General features: G+C 37.5%; 1 protein-coding gene across 3 annotated transcripts in view; it reads right to left on the bottom strand.

Annotated features, from left to right (window-relative positions):
- crim1.L (cysteine rich transmembrane BMP regulator 1 (chordin-like) L homeolog) overlaps window positions 1-25878 on the bottom strand; it is a 496227-nt gene that overhangs the window by 238856 nt on the left and 231493 nt on the right. For all 3 annotated transcript variants that reach the window (XM_041562044.1, XM_018261588.2, NM_001170446.1), the window contains exons 3-4: window positions 18139-18381; window positions 12056-12176 (exon numbers count right to left, since the gene is read on the bottom strand). In XM_041562044.1, coding sequence (XP_041417978.1) covers window positions 12056-12176; window positions 18139-18381 — 364 coding nt within the window. The remainder of the gene's footprint in view (window positions 1-12055; window positions 12177-18138; window positions 18382-25878) is intronic.

The following is a 25878-nucleotide window of genomic DNA, read 5'->3' as shown; positions in this document are numbered from 1 at the left end:
GAAGTCTCTTTTCTAGACTTATGTTTGTGGAGAGTTATTATGCTTTTTCATGCTTAAACCTATAAATCATTAAGGGAGGGACCTTCAGTCCAACACTGTCATCAGGTCCCCAATTCTGGTGCACAAACAAGATTCTGAGATGATGCAAGGCTTGCCCTAATAAAAGTGTCCACAAAATGGCTCCTGTCTACTTGCTATAACTAAGACATCCCAGACTGTAGGAAACAAAAGTCAAATAATTTATATAGTGTAATTAAAGTTCATTTTGCTTGACTAACGCAACAAAATAGGATTTGGAATATTTTGTTGGGGGTGACGGGTCCTCTTTAAAGGAACAGAGATCTGACCATGAAATTTCCAATTTAAATGTCAACAGAAGCAATATCTAACTATGGCACTTGTGCCACAAGGCTCACTTTACTGTCGCACGTCTAATGTCATGGGTGTTTGCCAAGCAAAAGAGTGAATATGTTATAAAGCCCTTTCATGTTCAGTGTTTCATATAGCTCAGTGTTATTCTCATTCCATTGTATTCATAAATATAAAGAATGTGGCATATTAAACTTTAGGGAGGGAGTCAGTCTTCCCTCACATTGAGCTTAACAAGGTAACACGCATGGTTGCTGACATCTGTTCCAAATGAAATATTTCAGCTGAATTTCTACTTGCTGTACAGGTGCTAAACAAGATGTATGTTTTAGAAAGCCAGTGCCTATTTAATAGTCGTGCTGGTAGAGATGCCTGCATGGAGCGTGGTGTCCTTTTTCACAACACTCTAAATCAGCAAAGATTAGTTTGACAGGAATAGGGCTATGCCTGTGTCTCACTAAGAATCCAATATGTTCTTTGAGAAGATTACAAGAAAGGACATAAATCTTAGGCAAATTATATTATGGTTGTAAAGAAATAGGGTTTTACAGTCAATGGCTACTCATTTGCTAGCTTTTCATTCAAGCATTCAGTTTTAGAAGACAGAATGCAGTTCTCTGTTGCATATGTACAGCATTTGTTTATTTTAGGCTGGATACAATAATAATCTATGAGAAGCATTATGTAAGCCAGTGAAATGAGTATTGTCCCGTGCTGTGCCACCCATCTTAATTATAATATGTATACACTGTATCTACAATCAGGGAATTAAACCAAATAATAATGTTTTGGGGTCATAATGAGTCAGATTACATTGCCATACTTTCTAGATTGTATGTTAAAGGGATTCTGTCATGATTTTTATGATGTAGTTTTTATTTCTAAATGTCATTGTTTACACTGCAAATAATTCACTCTACAATATAAAAGTTCCTTCTTGAACCAGCAAGTGTATTCTTTTTTTTATTTGTAATATTGGTGTGTCTGGAGCCATCTCAGGTCATTTTGCCTGGTCATGTGCTTTCAGAAAGAGCCAGCATTTTAGGATGGAGCCGCTTTCTGGCAGGCTGTTGTTTCTCCTACTTAATGTAACTGAAGGAGTTGCAGTGGGACTTGGGATTTTACTATTGAGTGCTGTTCTTTTATCTACCAGGCAGCTGTTATCTTGTGTTAGGGAGCTGCTATTTGTCACATGACTGGGGGCAGCTGAGAAACTGACAATATGTCAGATTTCAAAATTAAATATAAAAAAATATTTTTGCTCTTATGAGAAACGGATTCAGTGCAGAATTCTGCTGGAGCAGCACTATTAACTGATGTGTTTTGGAAAAAAGAAATCCATGACAGTATCCCTTTAATCTTTCACTTTTAAATGAAACATTTAATATGTTATAGAACGGCTAATTCTAAGCAACTTTTCAATTAGCATTCATTTTTTCTTTTTTATACAGTAGTTCTGACTCCATCCAGCTTTCACTGATGTCACTGACCCCATCTAAAAAAACAAATGCTCTGTAAAGCTACAAATGTATTGTTATTGCTATCTTTAATTACTTTTCTCCTATTCATATTCCAGTCTCTTATTCAAATCAATGCATGGTTGCTAGGGTAATGTGGACCCTAGCAATCAGGTTGTTGAAATGACAAACTGGAGAGCTGCTGAATAAAAAGCTAGATAATTTAAAAAAAACACCAAAAAAGGCGAACCACTGTAAATCCACTTATTTATCAAAGTGTGAAAATTTTAATTTGTTACCCTTTTCACCAAAGTGAAATCTGCCCCTTTGGAGTACATTTACTTACCTGCAGATTTTTGCTTCGGCAAACTCTGCTATACTTCATGCAGCTACGGCAGACGATATTTCGTGATCAATACGCGTAATCATCAAAATGCTAATTTTCATCTCAGCAAAAGAACGTTGACGTACTTTTGTCAGCGATGTTTGGTTGGCGTGAGAAATTGCTAATTTCCTTGGCATAATTTGAGGAAAAACCCAGACACAAAAAATATGACCAAGTATTATGTAAAACCACAAACAGTCAGGATTTAACAAAAAAAGTTTTAGAAAAAAAGCCTGGCAAGTAAAAGCTGGCATGGTTCAATAGAAGCCATTGGGAATTGTCTCTAACAACTTTATTTTCCCAGTTCATTAAAACATTCAAGTTTTTTTAAGGCTCATTAAAACATTTGAGTTTTGTAGCTTTATTAAAATGAATTGATCAATGTGATTTTCGGGTTGTGTGCAGTTTTTTTCTCTGAGAAAAAATGCGTGCAAATCAGTGATGGGTGAATTTATTCACCAGGCGCAAATTTGGGACGAATTGTCGCCGGCATCAAAATCAACGTTTTGCAAATTTTTCGCCAGTTTCTCGGCGAAGCGAAACGGGACAAATTCGCTCATCACTAGAGCAAATATTTAGTAACTTTTTTCTTAATTACTCTAGTGTTCGAGAAAAAAGGTTGGTGAGTTTTGTAGAATTTTAGCTTGGTAAACCAGAACTTTACAGTTGTATCCTGACTGGGGACACAGTTTTCTTGGCATCTGTACATGATATATCATTTTACCTAAATAAGTACCTTTAATACTGGAGGATAGATGCCAGGACTGTTTACCACAGCACAGATGATACCTCTCAATGCTCAGCTATAGCCATGGGCAAAGCCAGGCTGCTTTGCAATTAAAAAAAAATAATTATTTATTTATTTATAGAAGTTATCATTTTGGGATTAATTCCTTTAACAGTACCAAAGTCTTACCACACAATTATTCATCACATAATTTATGCGACAAGACAAATAACTGCCAGGAATTGGAAAGGTATCGATATCCCTTCAGTCCAACAGATAGTTAAAAATGTGGAGTTACATTACCAATATGAGAAATTAGCGGCACTAGCTAATAATAAGATTAGGACATTTTATATGTCCTGGGAAAAATGGTCTTTGGTCGGCACTAAATGTTAAAAAATTTGTAAGTACCACATACCTCACTCCCCCCCTTTATTTATTTATTTATTTTTTCCTTTTTTTTCTTTTGTATGTACTTTGATCATATTGCTCTTGTTGTCTATAAAACTTGCAAACGAATAAAGAGATATATTGCAAAAAAAAATTGATGAACAATCTGAACTTAATCGAACTGAAAAAAGGTGTTTTGAAGGTGAACAGCCCTTTTAAGTCCACTTTGTGGCATTCTGAACAGCACATGTTAATATGAATCAATAGATCCATATCATAAATAAACAATACATCAGTTGAGATTTCTTTTTAAGCAGGCCAGCAGGTGGAATACAAATATCAATCATGTAAACCAAAAAACCCTCATTAAATTTGTATCTAATGTACAATAAAACATTTTTTAATTTTCCTTTTTCCTTAATAAACAAACAAGTACTGAATGAACAGTAGGGATAGTTATCTCCTTCACATTAGCTATAATTCCCACTAAGAGGCACACTCAGGGAAATACAATGTATGTTGGCTCTACAAGTGTTTTTTATAAAAAATATTTCCCTTTTCTTTGTAATAATAAAACAGTACTCCTACTTGATCCAACCGATTGGGTTTATTTAATACTAAGATGCTTTTCTAGTTGATTTAAAGGGTAAGTCAACTCCAAAATAAAAATTTGCATAATAAAAAAAAACATTATTCTAAGCAACTTTGCAATATACATTCATTACATATTTTCTATTATTTCACATTATTTGTATATGTATTGCGATTGAAATCAGTGTTTGTCCCATTCTATTCTCTGCCCTGGTGACTCAGACTGTTGATACAAAGACAAGGCAGCTGATTAACAGACCTGTCTGCTGGGAAACCAAATGGTTACAACTTTGTTTAAAAAGTAACAAATGGGAGTTAAGCAAATACTGTTTTCAATCGCAATTTTTTTTACAAATAACTTTAAAAGCACTGAAAATTTGTAATGAACATATATTGGAAAGTTGCTCAGAATTATGTTTTCATTTATTAGGCAAATATTTATTTTGGGGTTGACTTGCCCTTTAAGGTATAAAGATCCAATTTAGGGAGAGACCCATTATCCGGAAAACGCCAGGTCTCAAGCATTCTGGATAACAGGTCAAACACTTGTACAAGCAGTTTAAATTAATAAAACATATATTGCTTACACATGCAACTCGGTAAAAAATGTCAATCTCTTAGGTATTTCTTGCCGATCCCTTCACAGTCCCTCAGCTGTAAATGAAAGTCCAGAGCAAGTATATATGTATCCCCTAGGGGATATATATAAGGAGATCAGCGCCTGTGGCAACAGAAATTAGAAACAAGCATAGCGTAATACGTTCAATTAAAGGGAATATCACCCTGTGCATATAAAAAAAAGATTTCTCAGAGGTGTGCTCCCCTTTTTTTTTTTTTTTGGGCAGCTATTGGTTCGAAAAAGAGAGAGAAAAAATGGATCCAAGTGAATATAAAAACAAGAGGTAACCTTCCTTGTATAAAAAAGGTGCAATCCGATAGTGAAGTGCCTCCACACTATGTATAAAATGCCTACTTACAATCCACTACTGTGGCGTTGTGCAAAGAATTCTTTTGATATGCACAACGCCACAGTAGTGGTTTGTAAGTAGGCATTTTATACATAGTGTGGAGGCACTTCACTATCGGATTGCACCTTTTTTGTACAAGGAAGGTTACCTCTTGTTTTTATATTCACTTGGATCCATTTTTTCTTTCTCTTTTTCGAACCAATAGCTGCCCAAAAAAAAAAGAAAAAAAAAAGGGGAGCACACCTCTGAGAAATCTTTTTTGTATACGCACAGGGTGATATTCCCTTTAATTGAACGTATTACGCTATGCTTGTTTCTAATTTCTGTTGCCACAGGCGCTGATCTCCTTATATATATCCCCTAGGGGATACATATATACTTGCTCCAGTTTAAATTAATCTTGCTTTAAAATTGGGGAGTTGGTTGTTAATATGTTAAAAATATTCGTTCCCATAGCAAAACATTGAAATATATATTAAATCATAATTTAAAATGTAATTACAACAATAAGAATTCACATGGGAAATCACTTCTGACAGTCAATGAGACAATTCATTCTGATATTAAGCTCCCCACCGTTAACAGACACTGCTACTTCTCCTAGATTGAGTTTAAAAGACATTATTGTTATCTACTGCTCTGGAATGGGGTACATCTATTCTCCTCTAGCTGGAGGTAAAGATGAAACTTCGCTGTTAGCGAGTACTAATTACTTTGATACAAGATTGTGAAATTGAATGCAGCATTTCAGATACATGTAATAAAGCAGTTTTTATGGTTTTCATATATATGTAATTACAGACAGCCCTTGCAAGCAGGTGCAAAGAAAGGAATTATAGCAAAATGCACCAATGATGTTTGTTAACAATTTCATACCTTAAGGGAACTATTCAGTGCAAAAATGAAATTAAATAGATAGTATGTGCGTCAATGCAGGGGCAGGGGAGACAAATTCCAGGAGGGGGGCCCTCTAAGGTCCTTCAGATTGCAGCCCCAGTGGCTCCAGGAGACCCCAGTTCAATTATGGGAAAAGATTAGGGAGCTGCAAAATAGGAAGTCGGGTCCTGGTAATTATGTTAGACATCCGTTCAGTCCAGCCTTTATAGATTACATTTTTGGCCAACTAGCCACACATTTTTATTTCAAGAGCCTATTTACCCAGTTTTATTTTCACACTGAATTGTTCCTTTAACCTCATGACTTTACTACAAAGGTTACAGCATACAATCTACAGTTTTGTTTAACATAATGTCTGCATAAGCTAAATTCCCAAATATATAGAATGATAAGGTTTTCCAATATTAGGTTAATGGCACACAGGCCGTATCTGGTGACAGTCAAAACATACTTGTGTGCATCATATACATCACTTTCTTTCATTGAACACAGTGGTGGTCAAAATGCTCCATGGGGCAAATTTACTTAGCTCCGAAGTTGCGCCAGTGACGGCTTTGCTCACTTCGTAACACTTTGCCTGGCGTAGATTCACCAGGGCAGCACAAATTCACTAAAATCCGAAGTTGCGTCCAGGGAGCCGAAAGGTAGCGAAGTTGCGTTAGTGTTAATTCGTCAAGCAAAGTGAAGTTACGCTAGCGATGCCTAATTTGCATAGGTCGCCAAGTTAAAGTACAATGGACGTATATGCTGCAGCAAATATATTATACTACACAAGCATGGGAAACCTTAAAGGAGAAGGAAAGGCTAAAATTAAGTAAGCTTTATCAGAAAGATGTATATAAATACACCAGTAAACCCTCAAAATAATGCTGCTCTGAGTCCTCTGTCAAAAGAAACACCACATTTCTTTCCTTCTATTGTGTATTCATGGGCTTCTGTATCAGACTTCCTGTTTTCAGCATAAACCTCCAGGGCAGGGCTTGAGCATGCTCAGTTTGCTCCTCTGCCCCTCCCTCATCCCCTCCCTGATGAAATCTGAGCCCAGAGCTATGAGTGAGCAGGGAAACTCAGGCAGGAAGTGATGTCACACCAAGAAAATATGGCAGCTGCTATCCTAAACAAACTGAGAGAGCTTCTAGAGCTGTTAAATCCAGTATGGTAAAGCATTCTACAGAATAAATAGTGTTATAGCTTGGACTATTGTGGCTAATCTATTGGCAATGAACTGCTTTGCTAGCTTTCCTTCTCCTTTAATAAAATAGAGTTGTTATATTGCCCTACAAATGTGCCCACTGTATAGTTTAGTTTCCATATGTTAGGAAATGTAGGGAGAAAGGAGGGTACCCCCAAAAAAAAATCATTAGACGCCACCGTTTTTTGGGACTTAGGAAAAATTTAAACTATTTTTAGAGAAAGTCCTATCTACTCTATTGCACTTCGCCTGGTCTGAGCTGGCGAAGTTAAGTCTGGCGCAAGAGGTAACGTTCAGTAATATCTGCAACTCAGTGAATTAGCATAGTTATGTCCCTGCGCCAGAGCGCAACTTCACCTGGCGTAAAGGTGCAAAGTACCACTAGAGTCTGTCTACTTCGCTAGCGAATTTACGCCAGGGACTGTAAATCGGCGAAGTGCCAAAATGACGTCACGCTGGCGAATTTTCGCTAGCATTAGCCACTTCGCCCTTCAGTAAATTTGCCCCATGTGTCAAAGGCTGCAGAACATAATTGTATTATCTGGGATTCTTTCTGTATAGATGTTAGGTGCCAGGAAGCTTTCTGGTTTTTTACTTTCCTTCATTTTGATTCAAGCTCAGACTTACAGATACAGCAACGACAAGCTTATGGGAAAGCAGTCACATTTTGCTTCACATTTTGTTTGCCATTTTGAGATGATGCTTAACCACTCAGGTAGGCCAAGTGCTTATCAGATTCCAGCAGTCAGCTGTCAAATTCTGCCATATACCTTATCATCTACATTTACTATAGAGCTACTAATTACATGTAGAAATGTACAATTCTATTCAAGTACAACAAAACCCTGACCTTCAGACTAAAGCTAATAGCACAAAACCCCTGACTTGAATGGCAATAGGGGCATTTTTCAAAGTAGAAAGGGAAGGTAATGGTAACATACAGTAAATAAGAATGATTAAACAACATTTTAAAGCCATGCATGTACAAGTCCCCTATACAATATTAAAGCCCAAGGGCACTGCTCTGTTAGGGAAACCTTAATGGGTTTAATCAATGATGCAATGTTCCACATTGTAAATTTTCTAGCTTTTATGACCTTATCCTCCATTGCTACAGCATCAATGTTTCATGCTAATGTGCCCATCATTTCATGTGCTATTATCTCAAGTGTGTGATATTCTAACCCTGTGTGAGGTAATAGCCTATAAAACAGCATGGCGTCATACCACATTAGTCACTACCACAATAAACTTCTGTCCAATGCCAGAAGCTGGAATTTCTTCCCTTGCTTTATTCAACAAATTCAATCTCTAGCAGGTTGTCCGCCACACATATTTATATATGCATATCATCATTTATATAGCACCACTTTTCGCACAATGCTTTACATTTTTAATACTGTGCCCTTTTCTTTGTTTTTCTGTGGTGCCATGTTTTAGGGGTCTCAAAACTGATGGGACAAGGCAAATGATTTGTATTAAGAGCTTATAACCAGCATCCTATCTAAAATATTTGATTGTGTCTTTGCAGAAGTTATACTTGGAGTTAAACCCAACTATAATACTGAGGCTTTAATTGCAAGCTTTTATAGGTATTTATCTGCTGTCTCTTTTCTTGTCCCTAGAGAGTGTCTTCTCTCTGTCTCGTTGCAATCGGGCTTAAGATTTACCTACCAGTGGGCCCTTAAACTCTCCCTAGAGCTTCTGTAGCAGCATGTTATAAAATTAGGCTATTAACAATCTGGTTATAAATCTGTCTGGGAGATGATCAATGGACTGAAAAATCTCTACACTTGATTATTTTGGATTATGTGTTTACTACAAGCAGCTTTTCTTTTCTGTGAACCAGAAAAAAGGCTATATATATATATATATATATATATATATATATATATATATATATACTGTTCCTTTTACTCCTTCGTGCCTGGATTGTACAATGTGGAAATTCAAAAGCCTGATTTACTTTCTCAGTGGTAGCAGTGGTTTGCCTATTCATTAAACCCTCACGGAGAACTCCCTTTTACTCTATTAGCAAACTGCTGCTGATTATTGTATGGGCATGAGCCAGTATCCTTTGTATCAGGGAGAGTACACTGCAGAGATAAATAAAACATTACTCATTATTTTTCCTTTTGTACATGTCATCTTTGTTCAAATTTATCCATATACTTTTCAAGGTTTCAAAGTTTGACTACACATTTTTAAAAGAACACTACAGTTCAGTTAGCTAGCTCAGCCCTATACAGTAACTATAAAGCAGCAGAATCAGTATCTACTCACATCTGACACTGAGATTCGAAATGGATAACTCATAATGCTAATAAGCTGCACAATTCTGCATTGCAAACAATGATTTCAGCATCATAAGCAATGGTTTCAGCTTCACAATTTAGTATCACAAACAATGGTCAACCCCAAATCAACTTTTGAGGTTGACAATTGTGGAAATGTCATTAGCAGTCCCTTAGCTAATACTAACACTTCTTCTTTCATATTAAAGAGGTGAGTAACTTTTAGTATATTATAGAAGGGCCAATTCTAAGCAACTTTTCAATTGGTTATCATTAATTATTTTTTATAGTTTTTCAATTATTTGCTTATGCTTTGTTAAGCTACAAAAGTATAGTTATTGCTCCTTTTTATTATTCATCTTTCTCCTTTTTTTATTATTCATCTTTCTCCTATTCATATTCCAGTCTCTTATTCAAATCATTGCAGGGTTGCTAGGATAACTTGGACCCTAGCAACCAGACTGCTGAAATCCACAACTAATAAAAAATCAAAACCAATTACAAATTGTCTCAGAATGTCACTTTTTAAATTATACTAAACATTAACTCAACTTTAAAGGGATACTGTCATGGGAAAAAACATTTTTCAAAATGAATCAGTTAATAGTGCTGCTCCAGCAGAATTTTGCACTGAAATCCATTTCTCAAAAGAGCATATTTTATATTCAATTTTGAAATCTGACATGGGGCTAGACATATTCTCAATTTCCCAGCTGCCCCAAGTCATGTGCTCTGATAAACTTCAATCACTCTTTACTGCTGTACTGCAAGTTGGAGTGATATCACCCCTCCCCCCCCAGCAGCCTAACAAAAGAACAATGGGAAGGTAACCAGATAACAGTTCCCTAAAACAAGATAACAGCTGCCTGGTAGATCTAAGAACAACACTCAATAGTAAAAACCCATGTCCCACTGAGACACATTCAGTTATATTGAGAAGGAAAAACAGCAGCCTGCCAGAAAGCATTTCTCTCCTAAAGTGCAGGCACAAGTCACATGACCAGGGGCCGCTGGGAAATTGACAAAATGTCTAGCCCCATGTCAGATTTCAAAATTGAATATAAAAAAATCTGTTTGCTCTTTTGAGAAATGGATTTCAGTGCAGAATTCTGCTGGAGTAGCACTATTAACTGATGCGTTTTGAAAAAAAACGTGTTTTCCGATGACAGGATCCCTTTAAATATACTAGAATAATACAAAGGATCAAAAATCCCCTGTACTGTGAGGATCTCTATACTAAAAATATTTGTTAAATAAGCGTTTAAGCAGAGCTGCCATTAATTTGTACCGAGATTGTCTGCTTCCCCAGACAGTGATAAAAACTCAATAACCTATTGAATCAGATAGTCTTGTAATGCTTGTAACCTGCAGACTTTTGCTAAAACATTTGCTTTTATTAGAACACTTGACTTGTGCCCAATGGGTTATAGCAGGAAACATTATAAGTTCATAATGTTCATTGTCATGCTCTGTGTTATCTCTATGATTTTGTAAGAGAGAGAAAAAATGCTTTGTTTATGTACTGTATTTCCCCACCATTTATTTTTCCTAAACAGGCAGTGAAGTATAATTATCATCATACAGCTCAACTAATTATACAGAGTGTTGCTCAGCAATGAGTCCTCCCTGCTCTGTAGAACTTATTTTATAAGTCTAGTGCCTGAGGTAGAGGAAAAACCAAGCAATTTACTCAAGGAGAAAGAATAATGAACAGTGCCAGAAATGGAACTCTGGACTCCCTAAGCTAAAGTCTGAGTTAACCCCTCAGCTATTTTTCTTTTTATATCAGCACCTATACAACTCATAGTTCCCCTAAAGAACCAAGACTTGGGGGTATTAAGGCTTTGGCCAAGGTCTTCTCTGATGTATATGAACATTTCTCAAATTGCTCTAACGGGAAATTTTCCATGAAGTCATCTTGTTTTTCAAGAAGAGAGAAAGAGTTATCAGGTTAAAAAATGTCATTCTACATAGCATCACGTGTATAGAAGACTTGTAGCCTAGGTTGATGTGGACAGCTACATTGCCTCTCCTAATTTCTCATGCAGGCCTCTAAACAGGAATGAAGAAGGCACAAGGGGAGTGTTGGCATTGTCTACTAGTGTCTATAGTTGAGTCACGTGTGATATGCCAGTTGCTCTTGCACTGCACAATAGGGTGGACGACTCACCACACTTTGGTGCAAGCGAGCATTATACTTTACACTTGAGCAGGTGGCAATGCCAGGGTTAATTTTGTCTGTTACACCAATAATACTTCTACTTGGCCAAATGCATCACATGCAAATGCAATTAATGATGCCATACATGCTGGCATGTGCACATTAACATTTCTGCTACTAGTGTCAGATTTAACATATGTGGGTGTGAATTCTGCATCTATATCCCGCCCATCTTTTGTCACAGCTTACTTCTACCTTGCAAGGACAAAATATGGAGAAGCTTTAGTTTCCTTTACAACAATTTAAAAACATTTTTTTTTTGTGATTAAGACAATAGGAAAACTGTGTTCACGCCATGCCCTTAAAGTGCAATAATTACAGATGATGACTCCTAAATGATCATAAGATAGTTGACTTTGCATAAAAGGTCCATCTCATGACAGATCTTTTCTACAATCATATTGGCAATATAGCTATCTTCATGTTAATGAATTATCATTCTGTAATCTGAACAACTGGGCTGTCCAGACTATAAGACTATCCAAAAGATGGACAGGTGCTGACAATGTGATTAAAAACACAGATTTAAATAATACCCACTACAATTTCACATTAAAGACAAACCTTGTAGGCAGCGTGCAGCATCCGTCAGCTGTAAGGCGGACTTGTGTCTCATAGCTATCCAATGGGCATATGGCCTGTTGAACTGGAGGGCACTCCACAGTACTGCAGTCCACACTGAAGACTTAAAAGAGAACAGTGGAATGTTAACAGCAATGTTGTTGTGAATTTCAGTCATTGAATGTGTTTAAAATGCATTCAGATTTAGCTTGAAAATGATCTCATGTTGCCATACCCCACATAAACAACATTACAACACGTCTTCCCTAACTTCTCAGACACAGCCTCCCCACAAGGAACCTCCTACCATTCTGTGTTTCTCACTAACTTCTAAGAGAGAATAAGGGGCACATTTACTAAGGGTCGAATATCGAGGGTTAATAAACCCTCGAATTCAACCCTCAAGGTAAAATCCTACGAATTCGAATATCGAATTCATAGGATTTACCGCAAATCATACGAACGAACGATCGAAGGAAAAATCGTTTGATCGAACGATAAAATCCTTCGAATCGAGCGATTCGAAGGATTTTATTCGATCAATCGAAGGATTTTCCTGCAATCAAAAACCTTAGAAAACTGATGGGGAAGGTCCCGATACACTAACATTTTAGCTCGGTAGGTTTAAAGTGGCGAAGTATATAGTCAAAGTTTTTTTTAAAGAGACAGTACTTCGACTATCGAATGGTCGAATAGTCAAACGATTTTTACTTCGAATCGTCCGAATCGAAGTCAAAGTCGTAGTCGAAGGTCGTAGTAGCCTATTCGATGGTCGAAGTACCCAAAAAAAACCTTCAAAACTCGAAGTTTTTTTACTTCTAATCCTTCACTCGAGCTTAGTAAATGTGCCCCTAAATGTCTGTACAAATTCCCCCTGGGAGCCCCCCTGATTTGGATGGATTCTGTTCTTAAGCTAGTCTTGGTCACTAATACCCTGGCCTTGAGGAAGGAGCCACCTGTTTGGCTTTAAGAGCAGTTCTCTGTTTTTCGGTGATATGGCGCAATATCTCTATTCTCTCCCACAAGCAACTCCCTTTTTACAAGGCTATAAAAACTCTGAGACTCCTTTGTTCAGGTTTCTGACTCATTGAGAGTTCAGAATCCACAGAGCTTGTGTCAAATAAACTTTGTCTTGCACCTCTAGTAGTCTCCAGTTCCTGAAGTTCCACAACACTATTGTGTGTGCATACATCATAGAGACCCCCAAAAGAGTTCTATCTCCACTTTGTATCACTCTTTTCTAACCACTCAGTTAACAGTTCCCAGAAATACATTTTTGGTGGATCCCCATTAAGTTGAAGAACTATCTTAATGAAAAAAAAAAATAGGAAGAAATATTTAAACTCGAGAAAAATATGTGATAATAATATACCTTTAAAGGAGAAGGAAAGCTACAGAGGCATTTTATTTATTATTAGCTGCAATAGTGCAAGCTAGAATGCTATATTTATTCTGTAGAATAACATGTAAAATTCTTTAGAAGCTCTATCTATTTGTTTAGGAAAGCAGCTGTCATATTAGCTCGGTGTGACATCTCTTCATGCCTCTGTCTCTCCCTGCTTACTTATAGCTCTGGGCTCAGATTACAGCAGAGAAGGGAGGGGGGGCAGGAGTAAACTGAGCATGCTCACGCCCGGGGCAAGGAGGTTGAAGCTGAAGGCAGGAAGTCTGATACAGAAGCCCATGTGTACACAATAGAAGAAAAGAAATGCAGTTTCTTTTGACAGAGGACTCAGAGCAGCATATTGTATAATACGGTGGACCTTTCTTGCTTAGTTTTAACCTTTCCTTCTCCTTTAATGGGTGTTGGGGAGGGAGACGGCAACTGTAACTCAAGGTTGAATTATTCAACCGTGGAAGAGGTGGTTTACCAAACCAGCATCTCATGTACTGTATGATAAAGTACCCCTACTAAACTTTCTAAGGATATTTGACAGGCACATGCACTTATAGGAGGATATTATATTATTAACATAACTCCAAACACCCTTTTAAACAAACAGTATAATTTTTTATTATTAAACAAAAAATCTAAACTGTACATCAATGAAGACAATTTTAAAGGAAAACAATACCCCTGAACATGTAGGGCTCTATAAATCCTTTATAACCTAAATATTGCCTTTTTATAAAACATGTAGTATGTGCCATATAGAATAACTATCATAATAAAGTATTAAAATCCATCACTCTGTATTGTATAAGGCACACAATTAAGGACAGACATACAAGGTTATATCAGCCAATGAATGAACAGAGGCCTACATTTTCTCCCATATTTTTCCTATATTGTATTCAGCGACCATTTCCTACTGGTCAACTATTTGATTTTTATTCAGCAGAAATATGCTTCTATTTCTACCTTTTTTTGCAGCGGGATGCACAGCTTCATTTCCCTAATTTCCCAAGTCCAACATTTTTACATTTGTGTCAATTTGCACTTTAATATTTTTGATGTGAGCCACGTTATGGCTTTCTAATGACAGATTAGTATTAAACTCATCACTTTATGAAGCCATAAAAAATATTGCTAAGTATAGATTTCTTTGAAACTCACATCTCATTTCTCCTTCGCAACTATGACATATTTTCAATAGAGAATGATATATGCTTTGGAAAGAGATGCCAGAATGTCAAGTTATCAATGGCTTTGGATAACAATGCTGAGCCTTGTAGCCTCACAGCCTTGCAATCTCAACATTTTTCTTTATAGTTCATAGTACGTGTCTCCATCAATGACATATTATCCTGTAAGCCCTTGACATACTGGGGAAAAACATAATGGCAAAAAGTCACTGAGTTACCAGTGTTTAAATATAGTAAGGGTTTGTATTTGTATGGTTTTACTCATCGTTGGTTTCTTGGCATTTAAGTTTTCTATTTGGAAAAAAATAAATAAAATTCAGCTTCATGGTCACATTTTACCAGAGGGGACTGTAAGGTTGGCACAATTTCTTTTTTTCCAGGGTTCTCCTGGGGCAATTTCTGCAAGTGAGCCAGCTTGGTGTTAGTTTCTGTCTTTTGCAGAACCCTTTTGCACCCTGACCCACACTGTGCATGTAATAGGCACAGGTCTTTGTGTAGTGTTCTTTGCAGCACTGTATTCATGAAATGCAGGGTATTAAGTACAGTACTGCCTTGTGCCCACAGTGATGCCATTTTCGCCATGCCGTGAATTTAGCATAAGTGCTTTGTTAAAGGGTCCTATGGGTTACAAGGTTATTGCCCTTTCACTTGTTCCACTGGGATTAATAGATGAGGCCTATGATGTATCAAAAAGCCCTGTACCAGAATGCTTTTTTTGAATTTAGCGATAACTTATATTATATACATGGTAAGGGCCTTGTTTTCAGTTAAAGTGATAGTGACACATTGACAAAATAGATAGGAATGCATCAGTATTAATATGTTAGGATGGTCACAGTACCTACACTGGCACTGGCTTAGATCTGTATTATTACTCACATTTGGCTTGAGGTAGTACCATTCTTAAATACAGGCCCCGGGAAAAAACAGGTGGCTCCAGGCCCTCGTAGGCCCCACAGACCAAGATCCAAGACCTGCCTGACTACTGACCTCCCCCCTGGCCCCAATAGCAGTGGCAAGGTACACGCTACATGGGTGGAGTTCCAGAGGGGTTGCGACTGGGACGGTGGTCCAAGTAGGAGCCCTGATGCAGAAGCCTGTTGGGCCTAGCCCCCCCAAATTGATGCTGCTTCTACAAGCTGGAATCCTTAACCCAGTGTGAATGAAGGCATACCTCCCAACATTTTGGAAGTAAAAAGAGGGACAAAAAATGTTTTCGCACATACAGTAGAATCGTTTTTGACCACACCCTTTCTGTGGCCACACCTCCTAATTACCATGTTAATTTTACAAAATTTGGCAGGTTATGAAAGTTTGAATATATTTCTCCTTATCTAAACAGTTTTTTTGTGTCTCAAAATTGTTACAAAGTATCTTATTTGCACCTTATTAGCTGTTCTGAGATCTCTTCTAAAAGCCAATTAAGTGCGAAACTTTGTTTCTTTTTCTGGCTGTTCAGTGCAGAGAAAATAGGGACTTTCCAGTACAATGAGGGACTGCGGGTTGAGCTGTCAAAAGAGAGACTGTCCCTTCGAAAAGGGACAGTTGGGAGGTATGTGGAGGAAGCGTCTCTACCACTGGGCTGGAGGTGGCTGAGGGGGCACATTTTTAGCCAATGAGTTTTGAGGTTGTGCTTGCTTACTAACAGTTGCCCCTATTGATGTTGATCAGAATCACTGTGAAGCCATAATGATTATGACATGTAAACAATATCATATACCATTTAAAGGATATACACAGCAAAGTAATAAAGTCATGTTTAAAAAGATGTCTAATGTATTTTACTGTAAAATGAAGACAATGCATCACAATAATACATTACAAAGACCAAAGTGGGGCGTTTATAAATATGTATATTTTTCTGTAACAGACTAATAGTGACGGGCGAATTTATTCGCCAGGCGCGAATTCGCGGCGAATTTGCGCGATTCGCCGCCAGCGAATAAATTTGCGAAACTCCCGCGAAAATTCCCGTCAAAAACGGGCGCTGGCGTCAAAAACGAGACGCCGGCGGTTTCACGCGAAATTCGCGAATTTTTCGGCGAAGCGAAACGGCGCAAATTCGCCCATCACTACAGACTAACTCTAAATCGGTGCTATTATTTTACACAACTCTAGACCTGGCATAATCTATTGAAGCCAAATGGGGAAAATGTAGGAGGCCAAGATTTGTATTGCCAGCAATATACACTTTTTATATACATTTGCATGTAAGGGATTAAACAGCATTACAAATGTGCATAAAATTAAAGAGAAAAACTGTGGCAGTAAAAGACAAATGTCTGTTGCTATTCAATACCATTTTCTTTGCACACCTATATGAATATGTGCCAAAATGTCAAAATGGAATTCCTAAAGATGCACCGTATGTTACTAATTGGCAGAACACAGAGGTAAACTAGTAAAGATTCCCCTTTTGGACTTCCAGTAGTCATATTTTTTCTCTATTACAGGCATTTATAGGTGTGCAACAATAAAACCGTAATGATCACACGAATATGAGAAACGAATATGTAAACGTAACACTGTTGTGTGTGAGTTTATACAACATGCCCCCATGTCTTTCCTGGCTTGTGCAACATGATGTATGAAGTTAACATTGATACACTTGGCATTCACTGAGATAGCATCTGCAACTGTAAATAAATGTGATAGCAATCTATACTGGAAGATCAGAGAATAAAACATCACACGTATTTCAGTGATTCAGAGAAACTGTGAACTTGAAGGCACGCTGAGAAGCTGCAATCAGATGTTCCCATGGAGCGAAGTTAACTTCTAGACGTTAGTTTGCGGTTTAGAAAACTATAGCATGCGATATACAAAGTGATAAGTCATTTAGAATATCCACCAATCACATTATTGACAACTGTTACATGTTTTTTTAACCGTGCAGCTTTGTCAGGAAAGGTGCAAAGTTTGCTCCAGATGTAGGAGCCCATAGCAACCAGATATTTAGTTTCAGTTGGCAGACAAGGAAATGCCATCTGCTGCTTGTTTGCTATGGATTACTAGAACTGAAGCAAATGTTGCAACTGCAGTGCCATCTTTGAATATAAAGCAGTTGAAAGAAGAAGTAAAAGGTATAATCACTGGGGGTGTCCAACATTTGTGTGTGCATACCTTTCTCTCTCTGCATTTAATTTGTGTCTCTGTTACAAGCAGCTGAACTGCAGCTCCTTTAGTTGCTCTATATTGATTTTGTTTATCAGATATGGCCTCCCTTTTAATTGGCAAAGGGTGCTTTTGGAACAAGCTAACCCACTTGATATGATGAATACAAATCAATGGTTATAAAGATTATTGTGCAGTAGAGTTCAGGCAATTTTCAATAGGAAAATTTCAATTTCAGGCAAGTTAAATTACTGCTGAAGGAAATGTGTCATAACAGAACTAGCTACAGTAGAATCTTAGCTATGAAATTCTAAGGTCTACAGATATTTATAACATAGAAAACTAGAGATTTATAACACCACTAATGAAAATCTGATTGATTTTACCTGGTTTGCATTCATAAAGGTCACAACATTCCCCAGGCTTGCCAGATGCTTTGGATACCAAAATATTTAAGTAACCAGGCTGGCAAACTTTCCTTAGACATCCGGCTGGGTTGCATACACATCGGCTTGGCAGCGGGCAGCATTCACCAGGTGGGGCATAGCCTTCTATCAAAACGGAGTCCTCGGCACAACGTGGAGAGAACTGTACCTCACATCGAGCTGATGAGCAGTCTGGTCTCTCTTCTGCAGGAAAAGAATAAGGGATTGGATCAGATGATAAGAAATTTACAGTGGCGCTCTTCTGACCAATAGTGAAGTAGCATTCTACAGTTAGACACTGCATAATAAAGATAATTGCAGTTCGATAAGCAAGACATTGTCACCAACTTCTTTCTAGATCCTGACTTGCCCTAAAGTGTGGGGGGATTAAAATGACCCAGGTCCCTCTGAAATTGATCAGATTATGTCGGTGAAAACGTGTTGATCGAAAAAAGAATAGATGAAATGAAAAATGAATTGTGTCAGCTTTTTCCTGTTGATTATAAGCCTTTTTTTCTCAGTGTTTCTCAGGATTTCTGGATTAAAAGCCTCACAAAACTCATTCTGGCTTCATCTGAGAAAATCTAAGATAGCAACTACAATGGCCAACTAATGACTTGGAACAGACACCAAGCAAGACAGAGACAGACTAGCTCACATGTTTGCTAGAATTAGATTCTACATTTCTATTGCTGCCCATGGTAAAATAGTACCTTGTACCATCCCAACTAAAGGTGGCCGTACACAGGGAGAGCCACTCGTTTGGAGATGTCAGGGCTCAACAATCGGATCAGAATGGAGGTGATATGGGCGGTTGGATCACTGGACCACACAGCGGCCACCCGTGTTTGGGTGTCTTAAGATATAATTATTTCATATTGGAGGATTATTCAGTAGACTTATGATCAAGATCAAAAGTACAGAAAGACCCCTTATCCGAAAGACCCAGGACCCAAGCATTCTGGATAACAGGTTCCATACCCGTATCTACTGTGGCATGATAACATATCATGTATAAAAAGATATATATATATATATATATATATAATATATACTGTATATATATATTGTATTTGGCAGTTCATATAGTGTTATGCACCTTTTTAACATAAGTCCAACTGAATGAGTTCATGTCAAAAAGATGTCATATGTTCTTTTAAGGGATTAGTAAAGTATATTATATAGCAGACGGTTGTGAACACCTTCTCCCCTTTTTCTATCTCTCTTTTTTTATTCTTAATGTTTCTTTATAAACCAAAGTTATTTTTACAATGATAAAGGGAAAACAATCGTAACATCTTTTAAATGAAGCATGATTGTTAAATATGATTAATCATAGTGGCTTGAGATGGTGCGTAAACTGTTTTTGGAGCAATTATAACCAAATCATTTGTCAAAAAGATAAGCTTGAGTTATGCCTGAAGTCGTTTGCACACAGTAAAATAAAAAGCCAAGAACATTGTGTTTTCCTAGAATACAAATAAGGACAGTGGATAGTTTAAGGTTACTGAATTTTTCTAAGTCAATTACACTAATAAGTAGTTGGCTTTCCTCTGACCTGCTACTCGAGAAAGGCTTATTAAACTGTAGTGGCTGCTGGTCATTGAAACAATCCAATTTTCTTACTCTCAAACTTATAACAAAGAAATCTTTTTATCAGCTCATTTATGACAAGCAGCACAGCCATGGCAAGCCCTGAACCTGCAATTAAGCTGACAAGCGCAAATGGTGATACCTGAAGTCATTAATATTAATAATGATGATCAGAGCAATATATATGCTAATAAGAACTACCTCTCAGGTTAACAGGTTCAGCATGGTTATATTTTGCCCTTGAGGGAAACGAGCCAAGTCAGCAGGACCGGTATCAAAGAATCACACTTAAGGAGGAAAAACATCCAAAAATATATTACTGTGGAGCTGAAAAAAAGTATATTTCATTCAGAAAAAGTAAAGTAGGTTGCAGGACCTGTGATTCCTTCAGGGAAAATATACTCAACTTTTAGAGATGTGGAACAGTAGATATTTTGACCAAAATATTTAATATTATTAAAGGAGAAGAAAAGACTGTTAGCACTTGGGGGTACCAAATGTTTGGCACCCCAAAGTTGTACTGACTTACCTGAAACCCAGGGCCTGTGCTCCTATTGGCAGAAAAGTGCACCAGCCCGGGGTTATACCAGTGAGCACCACTGAGAGATCTTCTTCCTGCTTCCTCTTTCTTTGTGCGGTTGCGCATGCGCAGTAGAACGAAGAGGCGAACTTTAACAAAAATTCGGCTATTTCGTTCTACTGGAAATTTGAAGAAAGGAGACGCCGGAAGATCTCTCCGTGGTGCTCCCTATAAAAACCCCAGGCAGGTGCAGTTTTCTGCTGATAGGAGCACCAGCCCGGGGTTTCAGGTAAGTAAATACAGTCACTTGGGAGTGCCTAACATTTGGCACCACCATGTGCTAACAGACTTTCCTTCTCCTTTAAGGGGAATATATACACTTTTATAGTAAATGTGTGTATGTATAAAACATTGCTTGCCTGCATTTTTGCACTTAAAAGCATAGAACAGGGAGCTCTCTGCCTGCCTCTGACTTGTGCAATATGGGAGCACAATACCTATAGTGCACAGGAACACATTGGGAGATGCCTTGATGGGATGAGAAAGGTGACAAGAGTTGCCAGGAGTTCAGTGGGCATTAGAGTGGGACATCATCCCTTCTGGATGGCAGATACAGAGAGCAGCATCCCTCCTGGCAGGTTCCTTCACGTCACAGCTAGGGTTGCCACCTTTTGGTCTGTCTAACTCAGGGCAGGGGGCGGGACAGTGATGTCAGGTGCAGGGTTATGACGTGGTGATCGGCGATTGGCTGATCGCCACGTCAATCATAGGGCATATGCCTTATTTTCTTAATTTTGTAATATTGGGCAGGCAGTTTTGACCTAGACAGCCCTTCAAAAAACCTGGCTGCCCGGGTCAAAACTGGACAGGTGGCAACCCTAGTCATAGCTAATGGGTTACAAGTAGAATGCTTGCCAAAAGCACGATAAGGCCTGGGTAATATGACAACCAGGCTTGGTTAAATTTGGGTTTGAATCCAAAGAGACAAGTCACCTGCCCTAAGTAGTTTTCCAATGTGACTGCAGAAGGTGGCTGGAACAGCAAGTAGTGCATCATGGTATTAAAGTTTGGCAAGCATTCCAGGAGTGTGGTGTACAGGTATGGCAGCTGTTATCTTGGATGCTCACGACATGGGGTTTTTCAGATAAGGGATCTTTCCATAATTTGGATCTCCATACCTTAAAGGGATATTGTCATGGGAAAATATGTTTTTTTTCAAAATGCATCAGTTAATAGTGTTGCTCCAGCAGAATTCTGCACTGAAATCCATTTCTCAAAAGAGCAAACAGATTTTTTTAATATTTAATTTTGAAATCTGACATGGGGCTAGACATATTGTCAATTTTCCAGCTGCCCCCAGTCATTTGACTTGTGCTCTAATATACTTCAGTCACTCTTTACTGCAAGTTTGAGTGATTTCAGCCCCCTCCCTCCCCCCCCAGCAGCCTAACAAGAGAACAATGGGGTAACCAGATAGCAGTTTCCTAACACAAGATAAGAGCTCACCGGTAGATCTAAGAGCAGCACTTAAAGGGATACTGTCACGGGAAACATTTATTTTTTTTCAAAATGAATCAGTTAATAGTGCTGCTCCAGCAGAATTCTGCACTGAAATCCATTTCTCAAAATCTGACATGGGGCTAGACACATTGTCAATTTCCCAGCTGCCCCAAGTCATGTGACTTGTGCTCTGATAAACTTCAATCACTCTTTACTGCTGTACTGCAAGTTGGATTGATATCACCCCTCCATTTCCCCCCAGCAGCCAAACAAAAGAACAATGGGAAGGTAACCAGATAACAGCTCCCTAACACAAGATAACAGCTTCCTGGTAGATCTAAGAACAGCACTCAATAGTAAAAACCCATGTCTCACTGAGACACATTCAGTTACATTGAGAAGGAAAAACAGCAGCCTGCCAGAAAGCATTTCTCTCCTAAAGTGCAGGCACAAGTCACATGACCAGGGGCAGCTGGGAAATTGACAAAATTTCTAGCCCCGTGTCAGATTTCAAATTTGAATATAAAAAAATCTGTTTGCTCCTTTGAGAAATGGATTTCAGTGCAGAATTCTGCTGGAGCAGCACTATTAACTGATTCATTTTGAAAAAAAAAATAAAAATTTCCCATGACAGTATCCCTTTAATAGTAAAATCCAGGACCCACTGCGACACATTCAGTTACATTGAGTAAGAGAAAGAACAGCCTGCCAGAAAGCAGTTCCATCCTAAAGTGCTAACTCTTCATAACCAGACAAAATGACCTGAGATGGCTGCCTACACACCAATATTACAACTAAAGGAAAATACACTTGCTGGTTTAGGAATGAGATTTCACATGGAAGAGTGAATTATTTGCAGTGTAAACAGTGTAATTTAGAAATAAAAACTACATCATAAAAATCTTGACAGAATCACTTTAAGTCTATAAAAAACAATTTAAACATTGCATAAACCCAATAGCTGTTTTTGCTTCCAATAAGGATTAATTATAGTTGGGATCAAGTACAAGGTACTGCTTTGTTATTACAGAGAAATAAAAGTTCTTAGCAGTAAATGTGTTTTATTAGGGGGCCAGGGTAGGTGGGAAAAGGTACAGGATAGGGGATTGGACAGTTTGACACTGATATTTGTACCTTTAGCCATCTACACCAAAGTAGGCACACAAATAAAACAAGCTTTATTAATAGCTTAACACACATTGACGATTGATATTGCCAGTTTTTTGACCACCCAGAAAAAGAGGCTTCCTGTTGGAACATTCTCAGTAGGCACCAGTGCAACTGTACCCTTAGAAGTCATCCATTGATTGCATTTTTATACTCATATGTAAATATAAACACACAGAAAATGTATGTTTTTGATGTATGACAATGATGAACATTATTCATAAATAAACCATATTCACCTATTTATTCCTCACAAATCTTAGCCAATCTTAAAGGCTGCTGTGAATTATAGAACATGAAAATACCTTTAGCAGTTGGCTGTACTTTTATAGTATGTTTTCTGCAAAGATAGTAAGCAGCAATAATATATGATATGCTTTTGACACAGACTTTGCTGTTTTATCAGTGCAACAAAGGCTTTACTTCTAGAATGGTAATTATCCATCAAACAAATATTTTCCAAAACATAAAGTCAATCATGGCAACAGGAAAATATCTATTATAGGCAGTGATTCATACACCAATAGCAGCATTGTTATTTTAGTTGAATGCTGGAAACTTGGGCAAAGACAGACGTCACTGGACCCTTTCACTAATGCTTTCTGAAATGAGTAGCAAATGAGATGGAAACAGGAGAACATCACAGATCAGGGACATAATGAAAACAAAATTGAATTCCAAACTGTTCATATTCCGGAGCGTGTTGTAAGAAGGGCATCAGAACCAGTTGTGGAGTGTTCCTCCACTTCGAAATAAAACATTCGGTCATGAAAGAGATACATTTTCTTTGAAAGCTCACAGAAGAAAAAGTTTAAAAGGCCCATTAAAAATATGGGTTGTGTGCAAAGAGTGGGCTTTTGTCTGACAAAACTGAAGTGCATTGTAAATGCAAAGAAAAGAAGCATACATCATGATTTATTGTGGGCTCTACCAATATATATTCAGCAGAAATACTGGCTTTATCAACAACAAAAGTGATCTATATTAAGCACAGTTTAACCGGGGTTAATTGTTATATTTATGCTTTTACTTTCTGAAAGTAGATTTAAGATGAAGATAGAAAGACAAAATGCACAGAATCTGTATCATGTATATAATAGTGCAGAGAGTAGAAAGATAAGAAGTATGAAGGAATAGCACAGTGCAGGCATTGCTGTGATATGATTTGCCTTATCTCATGCTTCCCAACATACCTGCTTTAAAAATATGGACTGTTAGCCTTGTTTTAAATATATAATGCCCAAGAAATATATTATCTAGGTTGCCTGTATATATGCAAATGTAGGTGCGAACCTTGTCCAAAATACACCCAGGCCACATCCTCTCATGCCCAATTCCCCCTCATAACCCACCTATTTTACAAACTAATTTCTCTCCCCATTCAAGTCATCTGAAAATGTTATTGCTATGGGGCCCATGCCTCTAATATTAGGCAACTGGTAGCCACCTTCCTTGTTGGTGATGCTAACATTATTGTCTATGTCTTCACCAGGTCCCGAGCACTCTAAATAACAGATCCAGTATCTGCACAACAATCCACATATATACTGTGTGTGTCTATATATATATATATATATATATATATATATATATATATATATATATATATATATATATATATATATATATATATATATATATATATATGTATATATATATATATATATAATATTTGCAAACCAATAAGTCCCTTTTTTAAAATCTGAAGTAACTATAATGTTGTATGGTCTCCCATAGCCTATGTTATATATTATATATATTATTTTGAATACAGGTATGGAACATGTTATGCAGAATGCTTGGAACCTGGGGTTTTCCGGATAACAGATTTTTCAGTAATTTGGATCTTCATACCTTAAATAAATCATGGAAACATTAAATAAATCAAATAGGCTGGTTTTGCTTCCAAATAAGGATGAATTATATCTTAATCAAGTACAAGGCACTGTTTTATTATTACAGAGAAAAAGGAAATTTTAAAAATTTTGATTATTTGGATAAAATGGAGTCTACGGGAGACAGCCTTTTTGTAATTAAGAGCTTTCTGGATAACGGATCCCATACCTGAAAATGCCAAACATAGGGCTGTTCAGCTCATGCACAGGATTCATGATTCAGAGTGGAGTATGAAAAATGGAGGAGGGTTGCGAAAGTGGTAGAAAATATTTGGAATGCTTTTTTAGGTTTGAAGGTGTCTGTGTCAACTTTTTATAGCAGCTTAAGGTAACACAAGCATGTGTTCAATGCCCTATACAGGGGAGTTAAATTATTATTTAAAATACTTAACTGTAAAAATATATACATATAAACCATTCTTCATAAAAACGATCAACCACATTTTAAGTTGCCTCCATAATTATGTTAAGCAAAGTGTTATTTTGATGTATAAAGGAGTAACTAGAGGGAAACACATGTGCCAGTAATGCAGTCGTCTGCCAGGAACATTGGCACACTGTGGCTTCATGTCATAAGATCCTTACACAGTTTGCAAAGGGAAGGCTAACTAGTTACAGGGCATAACTGGAGTGTTTAGAAAAGCAAACAGTTCTTCGGTTTCCCAATGCTATCCTAATGTTTGCTGTTCACTTCCTATATAAGGAGCCACTGCTGGCTGTGCATAATATTTATTGCTGTATCAAACAAGTAACTTAATCAGTGAGTCTAAACTTTCAGAAGCAGCAAGGGATAATATAAATAGAACTGCCAGACGGGCTATTGATCAAAATAAGGAAGTCTTCCCATCTCCCAATACAGTGATACTATACATTAGGTACATTACTAGCAGACTGGTGACATTCTTGAGGCTATAACCTCAGGAAAAGGCCTTCAAAAGTGCTTTACTAATAGACCTGAGACACTTGGTGGACAGCAATTCCATACTGCCCAAAATTTTGTAAATAAGAGGGCCAAAAAAAGTTGCC

The sequence above is a fragment of the Xenopus laevis genome, chromosome 5L, assembly GCF_017654675.1.
Source record: "Xenopus laevis strain J_2021 chromosome 5L, Xenopus_laevis_v10.1, whole genome shotgun sequence".
In the NCBI taxonomy this organism is placed as follows: Eukaryota; Metazoa; Chordata; class Amphibia; order Anura; family Pipidae; genus Xenopus; species Xenopus laevis.
Note: the sequence above shows the minus strand (reverse complement) of the source record. Positions and strands in the feature narration are given on the sequence as shown.